The sequence below is a fragment of the Anomaloglossus baeobatrachus genome, chromosome 1 (assembly GCF_048569485.1).
Source record: "Anomaloglossus baeobatrachus isolate aAnoBae1 chromosome 1, aAnoBae1.hap1, whole genome shotgun sequence".
Lineage (NCBI taxonomy): Eukaryota > Metazoa > Chordata > Amphibia > Anura > Aromobatidae > Anomaloglossus > Anomaloglossus baeobatrachus.
Window position 1 is genome coordinate 263,584,425 of NC_134353.1, and position 21,726 is coordinate 263,606,150.

Sequence of the window (21,726 nt, forward strand, 5' to 3'; positions counted from 1 at the left end):
TGCCCGTGCGAGTGTTGAATTGTGGGGAAGAGGAGGTCACACTACCAAGATATGCCACCATAGCCAAGCTGTTCATAGTCAATGCAGATGACATCCATGCAATGGGTTCCTCAAACAAGCCTAGTCAGTCCCCCGGTGACAGCCCCCAGAGACCGGTAGAGAAGTGGTGTCAGGAATTACACGTGGGCACCGACTCTACACCTGCACCTCATAAACAAGGGGTCTACAGGGTTGTCCAGGAGTATGAGCAGGTCTCCATCAAACACCCATTGGATTTTGGGCAGATAAAAGGGGTACAACATCACATGCCCACAGGCACTCACCCACCTATTAAGGAGAGGTATAGGCCCATACCACCTGCCCTTTACCAGTGTGCAAAGATATGCTCAGAAGCATGAAGGAAGTAATCCGCGACAGTTGCAGTCCCTGGGCCGCCCCACTGGTACTTGTGAGAAAAAAAGATGGCACCATGAGAATGTGTGTAGACTATCGAAAGATTAAATAGATCACACACAAGGATGCCTTCCCCCTTGCCCCGTATTGAAGAATCGTTGTCTGCCCTGAAGTCCGCTACTTACTTTTCTACTCTTGATCTCACCAGCGCGTATTGGCAGGTGGCTGTTGCCGAGGAAGACCGGGAGAAAACTCTGCGACTCTGTTAATTCAACAGTATGCCATTCGGGTTGTGCAATGCACCGGGGACGTTCCAGAGGCTGATGGAGTGTTGCTTGGGCCTCTGCAACTTCGAAACGGTCTTGCTGTATCTGGACAACGTCATTGTCTACTCCAAGATGTATGAGGAACATCTGGAACACCTGGCAGAAGTGTTTGATGCCCTGTCCAAATACGGGATGAAGCTCAAGCCATCCAAGTGCCACCTGCTGAAGCCGAAGGTACAGTACTTGGGGCATGTGGTTAGTGCCGAAGGTGTGGCACCGGACCCCGAGAACATCACAGCTATACAGAGCTGGCCAAGGCCCACCACCGTAAGGGAAGTGCGGCAGAGATTGTGGCTCTGGACCATGTCAAATTGACCCCCAGCAGGAGTGGGTATACATATGCACTCACGATGGTCGATCATTACTCACGATTCTTGGTGGTGGTACCCGTCAAAGATATGACTGTCAGCACCGCGGCAAAGGTCTTCTAGGCACAATTCTGTAGGCTGCATGGGTACCCCGATCAAGTACTTACAGATCAAGGTCCTGCATTCAAAGCTGAAATCTTCCAGGAGTTCTGCAATCTGTACGGGTGCAAAAAGATACGCACTACACCTTATCATGCGCAGATAAATGGGATGTGTGAGAAGATGAACCACCTAGTGATCAATTTGATGAAAACCCTTCCTCTTGAACAGCGGAACCAGTGGCCTGAAAAACTGCCAGACCTTGTGGACACCTATAACAACATCCCGGTGGGATCCACCAAGTGTACCCCAGCTTATCTGATGAGAGCTAGGCCTGGAAGACTTCCCGTGGACTTGGAGATGGAGGTTGAGTTGCCAGAAACCTACGTGCCCGGAGCGGATTTGGACTCGCGTCGCTAGATCCAGTACAAACAGATTCAGAAGTGCGTTGAAGAGAGTTTGAATCAAACCCGGGAACGGCAAGAAAGAAACTTTAACAAGCAAGCAAAAGCAACCCCCTTCACCCCCGGCGAGATTGTACTAAAAAGGAAGAGAAAACTGCACAAACTAGATGATCAGTGGGAAAAGGAGCCATGTGTGGTACAGCCATCCAACTTTGATAACCAGAAGACCTGCCTAATCAGCAAGGATCAAGGAAGGACCACGGCTACGCTATCCCGAGAACATCTGAAGAAGTGCCCAGAACCCTTAAGGGTGGTAGATGAACCTCAGCCTCAGCCTCAAGTGGTGGAAGGGAAGAAGAGGATGATCCGTACCATCCTAGGTGACTTCCTGGAAGATTGGCCTATGCAGAATGGAGCAGTAATAGTCCCTGTGTTAACATCCCCACATCCCGTGGAAGAACCAGAACAGGAAAGGCTTACTGACACTGCACCCACTCCAGCATCTAGAGTAGCACCTGTACCCTTGCCACGCACACGTAGGGTTCTACCAGCTACACCCAACACTGAGGGCGAGGAACCTGTAGAGACTATTGCCATGCCACCAAAGGGGGATGAGGGTCTAGAGTTGAGGCGGTCAACCCGGGCTAACTTTGGTCAGCCCTCACGGAGGTATCGGGAAGAATGCTAGAGGTACCAGTAATGTTTAATGTAAATAATAGGAATTGTTAGGTATCTGTGCATTTGTTTGTTGTTACTTCGGGTGTCCCACTCCCGACTTCCTCTGAGCTCCTCTCCACTCACCCAACTCAACTCAATTGACTACACTTACTCATCTCCCCTCCCCCCCAGGTGGGCGACTCTATTCTTCTCAAGCCATCCACTGGTGTGTCAGGTGGGTGTGGTGCAGGGTGTCTGGATGGAGGCAACACCACTTAAGTAGGGACCTAGAATCAAGAGGGAGGCGGAATACTGCACGGAAGGGCAGCTTGTGCAGTACCCTGTGATGACCTGATAGTCCAGGAGTGTCACACATACACCTGCTGTTTGATGTAACCCCACAGAAAGAAGTCCAATGGGGTTCGGTAAGGTGAGCTTGGAGGCCACTCCTCGCAGCCACCATACTCAATGACTTGTAGGAAGGTTTCCATGAGGTATCGCTTCACGTACGCAGCCTTGTGAGTTTTACATGTTCTAATCATAGCATTTCTGTATGCAAGGTGTCAATTCGTATTGAATTGATGATGCCCTACAACTTTGTATTTCACTTTTTTTCTCTATCTCGTTCCGTTTTCAAGATAAAAATTCTAACTCTGTTGTTTTCCACCAGGTGGCGCTATAGGTGGTTTGATTGTGTAGCGCATGGCTACTTTACTATACCTATACACTACTTCTATGCCTATAGCTGCCGCCGTTCTCAAGTTAATGGCGGTGGACAGGATATGGGTGGTCACACTGTATATCATTACAGTACCTTATTGTTGGATAAGCTTTCCAACCAATGCCAGTCTAACTATGATGTGATTGTGCAAGTCATTTCTGATAGTATTTAAATGTTGAAAACAAAATTAGCCATTTTCACTGTAAGTCCAATATTAAGCCCATTATCGCAGAAATGATGATGACAGATAACACCTCTACAGTATAGAGGTAACCGAAGATCACCATTCACAATAAGTGATGGTCAATGCTCCCCTCCTCCCTCTCCCTGCACAATGGACTTCTCACATCTCACTAAGCATGCCTACAAAACTTTCTTGAAAAATGTTTGCTTTTTATGAACCATGTAAAATACAGTATATTTCTAAATGCTGAAGCAAAATGGCTGCTCCTATACCTGCAGCAAAAAGAGTTTAAAAAATCTGCACTCATAAAACAGATTATAAAAACATATGTTTATCTGGTTTTAAGTATTAAAAAACAATATAGGTGAAACATCGCCTTTTGAGTGTAGTTCCATAAAAAAGTTACATAAATGAACATACTAATAAGCTTTTTTAATTTTATTTTTTAAAATAAAAATAAACCACATGTAAAACACAAGAAAATAAACCTTTGCTAGACTAGTAATTTCAGCAGTAATATTCAGGCCTGGATCCTTCGCTTTTAAAAGTCACCTGTGAGTCCATACTTGACCGTGAGCACAACAGAAGTCTCTCCGATTCCGTTGTGTCTCTGCGTGTCCATAGCTCCCCACCACCATTTATTGGTCGTGCTCTAAGGGACAGTGTTTCAAATTTGACATAAGTCTCTTTTAGGAGGTCTTCCTCCCCGGTGGACTGGGGCTTACGTTGTAGTTTAATAACTTTATAAAGCAAGAAAATAATGATGGGCAAAACCAATACACAGCCAATACTGCTGACTATTACTAAGGCTGACACCTGGGAGTCGCTCTCCACATTTTTAACCAGAACGTCTGTAGAGAATACAATGCATTGGTCTTTCTTTGGCTGAGCTGATTTTGGGCAGACACAGGCCATGTATTTTGTGCTAGGCTGTAAGCCATCAATTGTTACTTTATTTTTACTTGGATCTGTGCTCAATCGTAACATCTCTTCCTCCCCATACTTTGAATACAACACAGTCAGTGACGAGCTATTTGTGGTGTTCATTGTCTTCCATGTTAGTGTGACCCGATCCTCTGTTTCGGTAATAACCCTCAGGTTACGGACAACAGCATTTGTTTCCGTATTAGAAGCCACATTTTTGAGCGCTTCACCTTCTTTATTGCCCGGAGAAAGTTGTGTTTTCTTGTTGCTAGCAGCCTTTTTCTGGCCGTTGATGATTTTTGGTGATTTCTTCTCTTGGACCCAGGTTGTTGTTGATGTGGAGGTAGGAGGCATAGTAGGCATCACAGTTTGTTCTACTGTAGTTTCCTCTGTTGTTGATGTAGATATTTCTGTGGAGAATGAGAATGAAGCCATGCTTGTACTGATAATTTCTTCCTTCGCCTCTGTTTGCGGATTGATAGTCTGCTCGGCTCCTAGTCTCCATCCTTGCCGTGGTGGTGATTCTGTTGTAGTGACAACACCAACTACTAAGACAGTTATTGATGCTTCTGATATGCCTGCCAAATTTTTAGCCTTGCATCGGTATTCTCCTGCATCTTTGTAGGAAATACCATTCATACTTAGGATTGACCATCTCACACCATCTGCTGGAGACTCCTGGATCACTGTTTATGGAAAGAGAGAAATCACACTTAGAAAGAAAAGATTGTGCTAACTTATAAAAGTCATATCATTGACTTGCAATTTGTCATTTAGACACTTTATGGTATGTTTATTTTTTAGTACTTTTAAAACCAATTTGATTGTACATTTAGATATTTTTTTTATATATTGCTGATATTAAACCTTAAATTACACTCTATTGAAACAAATAGAAAAATATTCCTCACAAAGGAAACAAATATGTCACTAATCCATAATTGTGGGTCTTATAAAATACATTTATTAGTAATTTAAAAAAAATGAGTATACAAAACAAATAGCATTGGTGTCACTCAAACCAAGCAATTTTTGGTAGTGTGTGGTTTTCCTACAGTAAAGGTGTGTATAATTATATATATATATATATATATATATATATATATATATATATATATATATATACATATATATATATATATATATATATATATATACCCAAGGGATGAGCTTATTATATATGAACCGTTTCTCCTATACATAACCACAGAGAGGTGCACTGGTGAATCTGAAGCAAACCAGATTTCCAGGAGCTGGCGGGGCTTAGGCAGATTTAAATGCATACTGATAGTTAAATAGTATGAGAGACTGATGCTATCATGTGCTAGGTTATGCACCTTTACTGTAGGTTTATTGTTACAGGAAAAAAATTTGTCTTGGTTAGGAAAACCACCCATTACCAAAAATTGGTTATTGTGAGTGACATCAACTCTTTTTGTTTTGTATGTTTGTTTTTTAAAATTACTCAATAAAGGTTATATTTTAACAGACCCACAATTATAGCTCAGTGAAATAACCCTTAGGCTAGGTTCACATTTCCATTGTTTTCCATCAGTCATATGCGTTGCTTGACCCTTGTGACTGATGCGTTGTACAATGGATGACAAGAATAAGAATTCATTGTCAGACTCCGTTGTAAAACGTGAGAGAGAGAACGATCAGCTGATCGTTCACAATAGCCGGCCGCCGGCTTTTGAGAGCGAACAGATGATCTCACGGTGGCTGGCTAATGAGAGCGATCAGTTTTTCGTTTGTGAACCCGACCCCACCCATACCTTGCCGGTCCACATTATACATCTATAGCCTGGGTCTCAACTTCCCATACATGGTAAGTTTTTTAACTACATGAGAGGACATACATTAGCTAGGGACCCCAAAAATAAGAGAATACCGTGAAGAGGTTTGGGGCTCTGTTGCATTGATCAATTCAATAGCTAAACTTCTCTTTATTCATATTTCATAGCAGTAATGCAGATTCCACTCTCATTTTTTCATTTTTACATGTAGCTATTGTATTTTTCAGGCCAGTATTCACACAGCAGTTTGTGCTATTACATGTATTCCCCTTGCATAGTCACTGGTGTGCATACCTTCTCTCCATATAGTGATGTTATTTTAGGTTTTTGCACCCAGTTCAGACTTAGAATGGTGTTCCAAACATTATTTCTTTATCGTTCACAATAGCCGTCCGCCGGCTTTTGAGAGCGAACAGATGATCTCCCGGCGGCCGGCTAATGAGAGCGATCAGCTGATCGCTCTCATTAGCCGGCCGCCAGGTGATCATCTGATCGCTCACAGCAGCCAGCCACCGGGTGATCAGCTGATCGCTCACAGAAGGCAGCTGCCGGGCGATCAGCTGATCGTTCGGCCGCCGAGAGAGAGCATGCGCAGCGAAATCAAAAGGATTCCGCTGCTCAAAAAACGCTACATGCTGCGTTCCTGTCGCCCGACGATCAGTCGTTCCACGACTGATCAGTCGGGCGGAGGATGCAACGCAGCGTCATCAGTCACAATCCGCCGCTCATACAAGTATATGTGAACAACGGAATCTGCCAAACGGATTCCGTTGTTTACCAGAGCCGCGGATTGTGACTGATACAAATTGACAGAAATGTGAACCTAGCCTTAAAATACCTAAACGAGTTCGACCCTTTAATGACCTTTTTTGTCAACATCGATCTTCAGAAGCTCACCACTCCCCTGCCTTCACGGCTTCCTGAGGAATAAACAAGCAGTGTCGATACACGTTGGATTGGCCCCTGGAGGCCGCCATACGCAGTGGTGACATCACCCATCCTGCTCCTGTGTAATCTGTGTCCGGCGCCTTGTTGTGTTTGGGACACCGATGTCAAGACGTCCAGCAGCAGCATCACACCTAGCAGACCAGGAGACCGCTCTGCTATGCTGGGATAGACCCTCACAGAACCAAGGCACCAAGGAATGGTTTCCGAGATTTGCGCAACATTAAGCGGACCTACTAATCTCCGAGCACTCTGTAACTGAAGTTTACTTCGACTCAGTTCCAGAGTTACATTTTTTCAAGCAAACTATTTGTAACTAGCCCCAAGACAGAGTCTTCCTACTTCTAACTTCCGGCTTTCTTTGCATATAACTATTGGTTACGTATAGTCACAGTGAGTGCCCCCCTGGTTTGCAGTAAATATGTTATCTTGGCACTTTTCCTCTGGTGCTTAATTGTCTTAATTTACATGTGTTTTGACCTCAGTGGCAGAGCTACAGTGCTGGCCAAACGTATTGGCACCCCTGCAATTCTATCAGATAATGCTCAGTTTCTTCTTGAAAATGATTGCAATCACAAATTCTTTGGTATTATTATCTTCATTTATTTTGCTTGCAATGAAAAAACACAAAAGAGAATGAAACAAAAATCAAATCATTGATCATTTCACACAAAACTCCAAAAATGGGCCAGACAAAAGTATTTGCACCCTTAGCCTAAGGGGCACTTTGCACACTACGACATCGCAGGTGCGATGTCGGTGGGGTCATGTTGAAAGTGACGCACTTCCTGCGTCGCTCTCGACATCACAGTGTGTAAATCCTAGATGATACGATTAACGAGCGCAAAAGCGTCGTAATCGTATCATCGCTGCAGCGTCGACGAATTCCATAATTACGCCGACGCTACGGTCCGATGTTGTTCCTCGCTCCTGCGGCAGCACACATCGCTGTGTGTGAAGTTGCAGGAGCGAGGAACATCTCCTACCGGCGTCACCGCGGCTCCCGTTGGATATGCGGAAGGAAGGAGGTGGGCGGGATGTTTACATCCCGCTCATCTCCGCCCCTCCGCTCCTTTTGGCCGCCTGCCGTGTGACGTCGCTATGACACCACATGGTCCGCCCCCTTAATAAGGAGGCGGGTCGCTGGCCAGAGCGACGTCGCAGTGCAAGGTGAGTGCATGTGAAGCTGGCGTAGCGATAATTTTCGCTACGCCAGCTATCACCACATATCGCTGCTGCGACAGGGGCGGGGACTATCGCACTCGGCATCGCAGCACCGGCTTGCGATGTCGTAGTGTGCAAAGCCCGCCTTATATTTGGTTGCACAACCTTTAGCCAAAATAACTGCAAACAACCGCTTCCAGTAACCATCAATGGGTTTCATACAATGCTCTGCTGGAATTTTAGACCATTCTTCTGTGGCAAACTGCTCCAGGTCCCTGAGATTTGAAGGGTGTCTTCTCCAAACTGCCATTTTGAGATCTCTCCACAGGTGTTCTATGGGATTCAGGTCTGGACTCATTGCTGGCCACTTTAGTAGTCTCCAGTGCTTTCTATTAAACCATTTTCTAGTGCTTTTTGAAGTGTGTTGTGGGTCATTGTCCTGCTGGAAGACCCATAACCTCCAAGGAAGACCCAGCTTTCTCACACTGGGCCCTACATTATGCTGTAAAATTTGTTGGTAGTCTTCAGACTTCACAATGCCATGCACATGGTCAAGCAGTCCAGTGCCAGAGGCAGCAATGCAACCCCCAAACATCAGGGAACCTCCGCCATGTTTGACTGTAGGGACCGTGTTCTTTTCTTTGAATGCCTCTTTTTTTTTCCTGTAAACTCTATGTTGATGGCTTTTCCCAAACAGCTCTACTTTTGTCTCATCTGACCAGAGAACATTCTTCCAAAACGTTTTAGGCTTTCTCAGGTAAGTTTTGGCAAACTCCAGCCTGGCTTTTTTATGTCTCGGGGTAAGACGTGCGGTCTTCCTGGGTATCCTACCATACAGTCCCTTTTCATTCAGACGCCGATGGATAGTACGGGTTGACACTGTTGTACCCTTGGACTGCAGGGCAGCTTGAACTTGTTTGGATGTTAGTCGAGGTTCTTTATCCACCATCCGCACAATCTTGCGTTGAAATCTCTCGTTAATTTTTCTTTTCCTTCCACATCTAGGGAGGTTAGCCACAGTGCCATGGGCTTTAAACTGCTTGATGATACTGCGCACCGTAGACACAGGAACTTTCAGGTCTTTGGAGATGGACTTGTAGCCTTGAGATTGCTCACGCTTCCTCACAATTTGGATTCTCATGTCCTCAGACAGTTCTTTGGTCTTCTTTCTTTTCTCCATGCTCAATATGGTATACACAAGGAACAGGACAGAGGTTGAGTCAACATTAATCCATGTCAACTGGCTGCAAGTGTGATTTAGTTATTGCCAACACCTCTTAGGTGCCACAGATAAGTTACAGGTGCTGTTAATTACACAAATTAGAGAAGCATCACATGATTTTTCAAACAGTGCCAATACTTTTGTCCACCCCCTTTTTTATGTTTGGTGTGGATTTATATCCAATTTGGCTTTATGACAATTTTTTTTTTCATTGAAGACAAATTAAAGGAAGATAATAATACCAAAGAATTTGTGATTGCAATCATTTTCAAGAAGAAACTGAGTATTATCTGACAGAATTGCAGGGGTGCCAAAAATTTTGGCCAGCACTGTATTTGCTCAGCAGTGTTATTCTTGAGCCCCTTTCACATTGCATTTTCCCTACGTTCGCTGGTCCCGTCTGGGCATCTGTCCAAACCCCCTCCCCCCTCCCGCAAAATGTGTTTCAGACGCATGCGCTGACGTACCCATTGACTATAATGGAGCAGACAGAGTCAGCGTGTGCTCTGTCTTGCACCATTTTTGCACATATACGTTTTCTGTAGGTACAAAACAGAGCCCACGCTAACGAAGTGTGCTCCATTCCAGTCAATGGCCCTGCCGGCGCATGCCTCTGAAACACGTTTTGCGGGGGAGGGGAAGGGGGTTCAGACGGATGCCCCGACTGGACCAGCAAACGTAGGGAAAAATGCAATGTGAAAGGGGTCTTAGACTAATAGCAGATCTTTGTCCGCACTGCAGCTCAGATGTGTTGGTAGACTTCGGGTGCAATAGAAACATCTGCATTGCTAAAGAGAAGACCTCAGTAATGGTAGTAAGCCATTTCTACCTTCTCCTGGGGTTCCTCCCTGTTCCTGCTAGGTTGCAGGAACGTTAATGCTTTGCTGTAAGTTTACTATGCCAGCAGATTAAACGCCAGAACCAAGTTCTGAAAATGTATGACAGGTTACAGAGGGTTACCTATCAACTAAAATGGTTTAATGGTGCTTTTTTAAAGAATATCTTTTAAAACATAAAATAATTTTGTAAAATTAAAATATTATGCCATTTAGGAAACTAAGTGATCCCTTCAACACGTGGGTATCCTTAACTTCTCACATATTCAATAGTGATCTCAACTAAATCTATAGAAGTCTATGATTAGCAGGACAACATCTTGGCTTTGGAAACACTTTCTAAATTATATAGGACTAGTGCAGTGCAATATCTTATGAACCAGATGTTAGAAACAATCTCATGCAAATCTATGAGATCATTCTTGACATGTTCCTCCGGTATTTCATTACCACGCCGGAGTATTAAAACCAATGAATGATCAATTTTATGGAAATCAGGCCTATCCTTGCTTTAAGTTAACTCTCAGAGAAGGATTTCCCTTCTAAATATAGTTATTATACAATCACAAATATATTATTCTGCATTAATGCCATTGTCTGAAATACCAGGTAAAATTGAATGGAAATATCCCAATGAACTTATCGTTAATCATTATACATATCTGCTGACATAAAAGGAACCTGTTATGTCATATATGCAGTCCGATCTGTAGACTGAATGTTATAGAGCAGGAAAAGTTAAGTAGAATTTTTTTTGTTAGAAAACATTCAGTATAACTTGTATTTTAATGATCGAAATACCTGGTGTTTATATGCATGTCCACCGGTCGGTCCTACTAAGTGGTCGACAGCTATCTCTGCAGCAGGGAAGATTGTCAATCCCTAGTAGGACTCTTGTGCATATAAACACCAGGGATTTCTATTATTAAAATGCAAGTTATTACCACAAAAATGTATATCAATCTGACTAGCTCCTCCTGCTCTATAACACCCTGCCTGCAGATCAGATACTATTTTCAATGACACGTTCCCTTTAATGATGATATAATATGTGTTTAATATTACCTGTATAATTAGCAGCTGAGTTGTTAGTTCTACTCCAGATTAATTGTGGGGTAGGAGAACCAGTGGCATCACATCGCAGTAGAACATTGCTGCCCAATGGGGATGTGATTTTGGTGGCTGATGTCATCACAGAGGGTTTGAGACATTGCTCCAGTTCAGCTTTTTGGAAGAGAATACCAGTAAGAGATTCAGGACCACTGCAGACCACCATTGTATCCAGGAATATTACTTGTGGGTCCACTATCTTCGAAAGTTCAATCAACTTTGAAATGCGGCAATCACAGAACCAAGGGTTGTCTTGTAGACCTTGAGGAGAACAATTACAAATAGGTATAAAATAGGTACAAATAGGTATAAAATATTGTCTTCAATGTATGCATCTATAATTTACACTCATAGAGTTAGTTATAAATGTGCATATATACAAGGATTTATTTGCACTAGATGTCACAGCATTCTAAAGGGGGCTTTACACGTTACGATATCGTTAATGTTTTATCGTCGGGGTCACGTTGTTACTGACGCATATCCGGCGTCATTAACGATATCGCAGCGTGTGACACTTACCAGCGACCTTAAGCAACCTCAAAAATGGTGAAAATCGTTCACCATGCAGAGGTCGCCCCAAAACAAAAAAACGGTAATGGTTGATTATCGATGTTGTTCATCGCTCCTGCGGCAGCACACATCGCTATGTGGGACACCGCAGGGGCGAGGAACGTCTCCTTACCTGCCGCCGGCCGCAATGTGGAAGGAAGGAGGTGGGCGGGATGTTACGTCCCGCTCATCTCCGCCCCTCCACTTTGATTGGCTGGCCGCTTAGTGACGTTGCGGTGACGTCGCTGTGATGCCGAATGCACCTCCCCCTTGAGAGAGGGATTGTTCGGCAGTCACAGAGACACCGCCGACCAGGTAAGTGCGTGTGACGCTGCCATAGCGATAATGTTCGCTACGGCAGCGAACACACGATATCGCACACACGATGGGGGCGGGTGCTTACACACTCGATATCGCTAGCAATTGCTAGCGATGTCGTAGCGTGTAAAGCCCGCTTTATTCTTAGGGATATGGGGGTGAATCAAAAGCTGAACCCCCTCCACACATATTAGATGGCAGCTGTTACATAGCTCCAGCTACAGATGTTAGCATTTTGATGATGCTATCAATATCTAACAGTGGTATTTAAAAGAAGTAGTTGCCAGAGCGTGAATGCCCTAGCTCCTATCATCATCCCATACTGTGGCATTGCAATATATAGTGCAAGTGAACACACGATCTCACGTTCAAGTACCCTAAAAGGACAAAAAATAATGTAAGAAAAAAACAGTTAAAGGGGTGGTTCACTCATATTTTTTATTGTCTAGTTGAATATTATATTGAGAAACAATGTTTCTCTCAAATACTCTGTGTTGGCAATATTGCCTGTGAGAGGCGCTATTGCAGACCGCTGTTCCCTGCTCCAGGGACATCACGTCAAGTTCCACACACGTCACATCCCTGCGGCCGGCTGCAGTCTTCCTGACTCACTGAGCTGTGAGTGGTGTTTCACTGCTTGTCACAGCCCATCTGCTCCCTCCTCCCTCACAGCAGAACGCTGCAAGCAGGAGACGCGCTGTGCTGTGACAAGCGGTGAAACACCACCCACAGCTCAGTGAGTCAGGAAGACTGCAGCCGGCCGCAGGAATATGACGTGTGCGGAACTTGACGTGACGTCACCGGAGCGGGGAACAGCGGTCTGCAATAGTGTGACGCCCTGGCCTATCAGGTCGTCACAGGGTATTGTGCAATCTGCCCTTCTGCACAGTATCCACCCTCCTTGGTTACGGATCCTGGTCCTTTGGTGTTGCTAACAGCTTAGCCAATCAAAATCCTAGGAACACTTTACACTTTACCCACCAGACACACCATTGGGGGGCCTGAAGGGAATAAGGCTGCATACATGGGGGGTTGGTAAGGGGAAAGTGAAGAAAGTGACAGTTGAGCAGGAGTTGAGCTGGAGTTGAGCAAAGGAGAGGAGACTGAAGCGGTGACTCTCTGAGAGGGAGAGGTCACCGGCAGGGAGCAGGACTCCTGTAGTTACTAGGTGGAAGACGTTGGTCTGGGCCTGGTAGGAGCTGGAACCCCGATCGCAGGGGATAGTGTCAAGGGGCACGGACAGCCGAGGAGGGCAGCCGGCGGCCTTGAGCTATCATCGGGCAGGGGCCAGGGCATGACAGGGTACGTGGACCATAGGCCGGAAAGTAGTTTCACGCGTTCCGGTAATTTACCCAACGGGGGTGAAGACTTCAAGATTCATCCCCAACCCGCTTCAAAATCGGGGTACTAGCGCACCGATGAGATAGGACTTTCCTAATACAGTCCAAAGAAATCCTACGCATGAACCCTGAGAGCAAGCTCACTTCGTTAGCCATATGGGTGAGCGGGACCCGAAGAGTTTTATACCCGAGGGTCCAAACAGAGACAAAGATGCCAAGTACAGGGCCACAGGCTAACAGCAACACCAAGGGCACGGACCCAAGCGTGCTCCCTACAAGCTGCAGTGGTGCTCAGAATTCTGGCTTACAAGCTGTCGGTGTTGTTATTCCTGGACTGAGTGAGTACACTGAAAACCTCTGTCCCGATCCCCAACGGCACCCAAGCACCAACCATGCAATGGGCCCCGGGACACAAACCCCCTACCCACGGAGGGGTTAAACATCAGGCTGCCACACCATTGCCACTGGGCTCCCCAACGGCACCGGTGGTCCCTCACATTACCACACACCGTGGGTGGCGTCACAAACTTTCTAACCCCTTTGTACATACCCCCCCCTCTTCTTTTAATTCGAGTGTCCGCGTGGACCCCCCGAATCCGGAGACCCCTCGAGTCACCACAGCTCCAGATCCGAGCGGCTCGGCCGCTAGCGTGGGGGCGGTACAATAGCGCCTCTCACAGGCACTATTGCCAACATAAGGTATTTGAGAGAAACATTGTTTCTCAATATAATATCGACATAGACAATAAAAAATATGGGTGAACCACCCTTTTAAGAAAGCCAATATACATATATACTGTATATGTTGCAAAACATTGTTTCTCAATATAATATCAAACTAGACAATAAAAAATATGGATGAACCACCCTTTTAAGAAAGCCAATATATATACTGTATATGTCGCACCCAGGGATATGGGGTACTTGGTTCCAGGCAAAGTCTCTCTTGGGAATGTCACTATGGTGGCCGTTACCCGGGTCCGTGCCCTTGGCCCTTTTTGTAATGGAGATATTTACAGGGGATTTGTGAATAAAGTTATGTGTGACACAACTTGCGGTGTTGCGGATAAAGGTAGGGAGCCGCCGCTGCAGTGTCTCTACTGGGGCTGATGGTATTGCAGCAAGCATGATAGTCCCTCCGCAAGTAAGCTATTGCCCCAGCGAGTGTATGGTGCGGTGGGCGTCGGAAGAAGGAGTCCAGATAGGTATTCAGTGCAACTGGTTTACTCACTTTTCAGGTGTTAACTGGTTGCCCGAGGTCGGCTAGTTTCGCCTCCAGGTCCCCTTCGTCCCAGTGCCAGTCTGGCGTTCTGGTACCTTCCTCCCCTGAACCTGTCTCTGGTAAGTGGGTCCCCGTAGCATGGAACATTGGGAGTCCCTGTTTGTGGCTTGTCCTCCTCTGTTCGCCTGACGGTAGCATGAACCCTGTGGGGATGGAGTCTCTGGTCCTGTCCCCGGCTCTCTCTTTGTTACTGAGTCTTCGAATTCTTTAGGGTCAGCAAAGTTCTTGATGGTCCCTTTTGCTGTGCAGGTGTTAACAGGTCGACTTGAAGCTCTTTCCTGTCCTAGGGTCCTGTCCCCCGTCGGTGCGTAGTTCCGGGAGTACTCCACCGTACTCCACCGGCAATCACCTCTCCTGGGTACCAGGTCCCCGTCAACCCGAGTGAGGGAGTCACTACACTTCCACCTTTACACCTCGGTTGTCAACTCTAGACCGACTACCGACTTAGGTAGACTGACTACTGACTTCCTGTGTTCCCGACTACTCTCCACAGTCTGCCCCTCCCACCTGGTCAACTAGATGACTGGAGTGGCTCCACCTCTAGGCGGCCAACCATGGTCCCACCATAGCTAGGTAGCATTGTATGGGGGATTGTTGGGGAAAACTGAGATTACCTGGGTTTTTGGTGGTACCGGCACTGAGGTTCTGGGTACCTAAGGGGGTAGGCCCCGCATCCTGGTGGGGATGCAGAACCTTGTAGCACCCTGATGGTCTCAGGGGTGCTACATTCCCCCTTGGTTAATTTCAGCACGTCCTTGGGCTGCAAGGTAAACTGGTTACACATTTTTTTTCTTTTTATTTTCAACAGGTAAGTCATAACAGGTTCATCCCACGCAGGGGAGGTGCATCACTTAAACGTTTCTACCTGGGTATCCCTCCCTGCAACCACCACCAAAAGATCCTGGTCCCAGAACCCTTGTCAGGAGGCAGGTCACCGGTTTCTCTGATGACCAGGTCTCGGCCGCCTCTGCCACAGTCCTTTCCTGCACCCGGCCTTTCCTGGTGGCGGTGCACTCAGCAATGTCCGCTGGATGGGTGTACCCTGGTGGGGCACAACTGGTGCAATTATGTACAATACACAAGTGTCATGGTTCGCCTCCCCGTCCACATGGCTAGGGGGCGGAGCCTTCTCCCGGGCCTCACTTCCGGAGCCTGGATGCCTTAAAAGCTGACATTTCCAGTGAATCAGCGCTGGCTATAAGCTTAGCACTGCTTTGCCTGTGATTGCTGGTCCTGTGAGTGATATCCTGATCTGTCTGTTCCTGTGCCCCCATGCTCTTGTCTGTGTTTCGTCCCCTGGTCGTCCCTCCTGTCCTCTGTCGCCTCTCATACTTCCCCACTCGGTTGCTTCCTCTGGTACTGACCTTGGCCTGACTTTGACTCCGCTTCTGGTCGTTCCTCCGGTCCTGCTTCTGCCCGTACTGTGTTTGACCCAGCCTGCCTGACTATTCCTCGCACGTCCCGCAGCTCTGCTTCCCAGCTTGCTGTGCCGTGAGGCAGTGTATGAGAACACTGTGTATTTACTTCCTGGTTCTCGTTGCTCTGTGTAGTGTCTTCTGCTGCAGAGCTCCGGCTCTTGACAACAAGTTTGTGTTTGCTGCTGCCAGTCCTGCAGCCTGGGGTCCATTTTTATATTATTACATCAACTGGTAACTTTTTCAATTTTTCAAAGCATTTTTAAACTTTTCAAGAACAGTTCAAACATTCAACAACAATACACAGTTTAACTGGTAGCATAGCAGGTTTTAGCTACCAGGGTGCTGGGTAGGGGCCATCTGGTTCACTTGGCCTCCTGGGATCAGCACTCAGAGTCTGTGTGCACTGGTCCCGTGCACCTGCACTGCCTCCTGGTGGCAGCTGAAGGACTGGTGCTGCAGTGGGAACTAAAGTGGGAGCTGGTTCCACAGCGACACAATCTCTGCTGGCACATATGGCTGCATCTGGGAACCAATCTCATCTCCAGGGCTCTGATCATCCGCTGAACACACACAAGCAGAGTGTCCTGGTTTATCACAACGATGGTAAGTTGGCAGTGGGACATCGCTTGGGGGGGACAACAGGCTCCTCATCTGGCACCGGCTCCAGGATCTCAAGCAGGGACTGCATCATGAGGGCAGCACGGAAGTCATTGCCCCCCAGACGTGGGACCCACGCAGCCTCCGGGATGCTGGAGGCCGAATCCGAGTCCTCCGGTTCCAAGGTGGCAGGGAGTGGTACGTCATGATTATCCTCGTCTCTCCGCGCGCACTTAGGATTAACCGGCTCCATGGCGCAGTCCCTTGGGTTTCTTTTTCTTTGCCACTTTCTCGCAGGACTGGAGCACCTCGGAAACTTCCGGGTCCGGTTACTGCCTTCTTCCGCCCGCACTTACAGGAGTCGTGGCCGTGGTTTTCTGTTCACGCCTTTTAGTCTGCTGTGGTGCAGTTCCTTTTCACAGCAAAATGGCAGCAGTTTTTCAAACAATAAAGTTCAGTCCCCATTATACAACGTTTAAGGCACACATCACCCGGTTTGATCGGGTCCAGTTCAATCCTGTTCCTGACACCAGGAAAAAGGGTTGTCGCACCCAGGGATATGGGGTACTCAGTTCCGGGCAATGTCTCTCTTGGGAATGTCACGATGGTGGCCCTTACTTAGTTCCATGCCCTGGGCCCTTTTTGTAATGGGGATAATTACAGGGGATTTGTGAATAAAGTTATTCTTGACGCCATTTGCGGTGTTGCGGCTAAAGGTAGGGAGCCGCCACTGCAGTGTCTCTACTGGGGATGATGGTATTGCAAGTATGGTAGTCCCTCCGCAAGTAGGGTATTGCCCCAGCGGGTGTATGGTGTGGTGGGCGTCGGAAGAAGGAGTCCAGACAGGTATTCAGTGCAACTGGTTTACTCACTTTTCGGGTGTTAACTGGTTGCCTGAGGCCGGCCGGTTCGCCTCCAGGTCCCCCTTTTCCCAGTGCCAGTCTGGTGTTCTGTGTTGTGAATGTCAGTTATGCTATTGCTGCTGTGAGGCTCCTTCTTGTGGCCAGGAATGGTTTTGACAGAGACCAGATGTTCTTGAGCAATGGGCGTTTTCATTGCTAACTCTCTGCCTATTTAAGCCTTGGCCTCCTGGCAGTCTGAGCCGGTTATCATTGTCCTGTAGCTCACCTGCCTTTTCATCTTGCTTCTGACCACATCTACCCCAGATATGTGCTTTGTTATTTCTTAGTTGTTTTGTTCTTTTTGTTCTTATCTGGGTTTGTCATTTACTGTGGTTATTTTCATTTTATTTGCATGCAGGAATGAATCCTCCTTCTTTGTTGCTTAGCTGGGAAGCTCCCTGCAGGTTTGTTTGGAGTTTTGCTCCTATAAGTCCATGTGTTTGTTTCTTCTTGAATTTGTAATTGTTCCTATTTTTCTGTTCATTTGTCTGACAAGAGCGCATGATATAGGATGGAGTACAGATCGTGTGATCTGAGGACCTTTTTGTACTATCAGGTATTTGGGTTTTTGTAGGGTTTTTCTCTGACCACCATCAGTCCCTCTCCTATCCTTTCCTATTTAGTTAGTGGGGCATCACCTTTGCTAATCCTATCCTCCATCTGTGTATGGTATTTTCCAATATCACCATAGTCTTTGCATGTGGGGGACTTGCTATACCTTTGGGAGTCTACTCTGAGGCAGAGAATTATTCATTCTTCCTTCATTTAGGATAGCTAGTTTCTCCGGCTGGGTTCACAGTGCATTAGTTCACTCCTCAGCTACTTCAAGTGTTAGTGGTTACTAAGGGGATGGCGGCCAGATTAGTTGCCAATGCTCTTGTCACCTTTTTCCCAATCATACATTATGATCTTCCATGGTTCCGGATCATAACAGTTCTGGTACCTTCCTCCCCTGCACCTATCTCTGGTAAGTGGGTCCCCATGGTATGGAACACTGGGGGTCCCTGGTCTGTGGTTTGTCCACCTCTGTTCACGTGATGGTAGCGTGAACCCTGTGGGAGTCTCTGGTCCTGTCCCCTGCTCTCTCTTTGCGACTGAGTCTTCGGATTCTTTAGGGTCAGCAAGGTCCTTGATGGTTCCCTTTGCTGTGCAGGTGTTAACAGGTCGGCTTGAAACTATTTCCTGTCCTAGGGTCCTGTACCCCGTCGGTTCGTAGTTCCGGGAGTACTCCACCGTACTCCACCGGCAACCACCTCTCCTGGATACCAGGTCACTGTCAACCCGAGTCAGGGAGTCACTTCACTTCCACCTTTACACCTCGGCTGTCAACTCTAGACCGACTACCGACTTAGGTAGACTGACTACATTACTTAGGTAGACTGACTACTGACTTCCTGTGTTCCCGACTACTCTCCACAGTCTGCCCCTCCCACCTGGTCAACTAGTGGACTGGAGTGGCTCTACCCTAGCTAGGTACCATTGTATGGGGGATTGTTGGGGAAAACTGGGATTACCCGGGTTTTTGGTGGTACCGGCACTGGGGTTCTGGGTACCTAAGGGGGTAGGCCCTGCATCCTTGTGGGAATGCAGAACCTTGTAGCACCCTGATGGTCTCAGGGGCGCTACATACATACATATATATATATATATATATATATATATATATATACACACAGTACAGACCAAACGTTTTGTAGATTCACATTGAAGGCATCAACACTATGAATCAACACATGTGGAATGAAATACTTAACAAAAAAGTGTGAAACAACTGAAAATATGTCTTATATTCTAGGTTCTTCAAAGTAGCCACCTTTTGCTTTGATTACTGCATTGCACCTTGGCATTCTGTTGATGAGCTTCAAGAGGTAGTCACCGGAAATGGTCTTCCAACAGTCTTGAAGGAGTTCCCAGAGATGCTTAGCACTTGTTGGCTCTTTTGCCTTCACTCTGCGGTCCAGCTCACCCCAAACCATCTCGATTGGGTTCAGGTCTGGTGACTGACTGTGGAGACCAGGTCATCTGGCGTAGCACCCCATCACTCTCCTTCATAGTCAAATAGCCCTTCCACAGCCTGGAGGTGTGTTTGGGGTCAATGTCCTTTGAAAAATAAATTATGGTCCAACTAAATGCAAACCGGATGGAATAGCATGCCGCTGCAAGATGCTGTAGTAGCCATGCTTGTCCAGTATGGCTTCAATTTTGAATAAATTCCCAACAGTGTCAGCAGCAAAGCACCCCCACACCATCACACCTCCTCCTCCATGCTTCATGGTGGGAACCAGCCATATAGAGTCCATCCGTTCCCCTTTTCTACAAACACACGGTGGTTGGAACCAAAGATCTTAAATTTGGACTCATCAGACCAAAGCACAGATTTCCACTGGTCTAATGTCAATTCTTCGTGTTCTTTAGCCCAAACAACTCTCTTCTGCTTGTTGCCTGTCCTTAGCAGTGGTTTCCTAGCAGCTATTTTACCATGAAGGTCTGCTGCACAAAGTCTCCTCTTAGCAGTTGTTCTAGAGAAGAGAAGGTGTGTCCAAACTTTTGGCCTGTACTGTATGTGTGTGTGTATATATATATATATATATATATATATATATATATACATACAGTGTATGACCCATATATATATATATATGGGTCATACACATGTGACCCGAAGGGGCGAGGCCTCAGCCAACAAAGCTGATACCAGTAGGCAACATTTTTCTTTTGGCTGAGGCCCCGCCCCTTGTGCTCACATGAGTATGACCTCAGCACAGGTCCTGCAAATCAAAAATTAAATTGTTTGGATAATACATATACTAATTCTAACAGGGGGAAGGGATAACTATGAATACTCCCCCAGATATTATCTGATCCTTTGCTGCTGTCACTCAAGAAGCTGGTGATGTTATAAACTTTACTTTCTTGGATTTCAAAACCTAAACAGCCGAGCTGACACTACAGGTATGTAGAGATTCTGCCTGATAGTGCCAGAGCAGCACTGGCTTTAGCTTACAGTTAGGTCCAGAAATATTTGGACAGTGACACAAGTTTTGTTATTTTAGCTGTTTACAAAAACATGTTCAGAAATACAATTATATATAATATGGGCTGAAAGTGCACACTCCCAGCTGCAATATGAGAGTTTTCACATCCAAATCAAATCGGAGAAAGGGTTTAGGAATCATAGCTCTGTAATGCATAGCCTCCTCTTTTTCAAGGGACCAAAAGTAATTGGACAAGGGACTCTAAGGGCTGCAATTAACTCCGAAGGCGTCTCCCTCGTTAACCTGTAATCAATGAAGTAGTTAAAAGGTCTGGGGTTGATTACAGGTGTGTGGTTTTGCATTTGGAAGCTGTTGCTGTGACCAGACAACATGCGGTATAAGGAACTCTCAATTGAGGTGAAGCAGAACATCCTGAGGCTGAATAAAAAGAAAAAATCCATCAGAGAGATAGCAGACATGCTTGGAGTAGCAAAATCAACATCGGGAACATTCTGAGAAAAAAGGAATTGACTGGTGAACTTGGGAACTCAAAAAGGCCTGGGCGTCCACGGATGACAACAGTGGTGGATGATCGCCGCATACTTTCTTTGGTGAAGAAGAACCCGTTCACAACATCAACTGAAGTCCAGAACACTCTCAGTGAAGTAGGTGTATCTGTCTCTAAGTCAACAGTAAAGAGAAGACTCCATGAAAGTAAATACAAAGGGTTCACATCTAGATGCAAACCATTCATCAATTCCAAAAATAGACAGGCCAGAGTTAAATTTGCTGAAAAACACCTCATGAAGCCAGCTCAGTTCTGGAAAAGTATTCTATGGACAGATGAGACAAAGATCAACCTGTACCAGAATGATGGGAAGAAAAAAGTTTGGAGAAGAAAGGGAACGGCACATGATCCAAGGCACACCATATCCTCTGTAAAACATGGTGGAGGCAACGTGATGGCATGGGCATGCATGGCTTTCAATGGCACCGAGTCACTTGTGTTTATTGATGACATAACAGCAGACAAGAGTAGCCGGATGAATTCTGAAGTGTACCGGGATATACTTTCAGCCCAGATTCAGCCAAATGCCATAAAGTTGATCGGACGGCGCTTCATAGTACAGATGGACAATGACCCCAAGCATACAGCCAAAGCTACCCAGGAGTTCATGAGTGCAAAAAAGTGGAACATTCTGCAATGTCCAAGTCAATCACCAGATCTTAACCCAATTGAGCATGCATTTCAC

The 21,726-nt window shown here is 46.3% G+C and overlaps 1 protein-coding gene across 1 annotated transcript in view; it reads right to left on the reverse strand.

Annotated features, from left to right (window-relative positions):
* Nucleotides 1-3,599: 3,599 nt before the first annotated feature.
* The window catches only part of LRIT3 (leucine rich repeat, Ig-like and transmembrane domains 3), a 65,635-nt gene continuing 47,508 nt past the window's right edge, over nt 3,600-21,726 (reverse strand). Inside the window, exons 3-4 of the mRNA XM_075349361.1 lie at nt 11,045-11,350; nt 3,600-4,702 (exon numbers count right to left, since the gene is read on the reverse strand). Coding sequence (XP_075205476.1) covers nt 3,600-4,702; nt 11,045-11,350 — 1,409 coding nt within the window. The remainder of the gene's footprint in view (nt 4,703-11,044; nt 11,351-21,726) is intronic.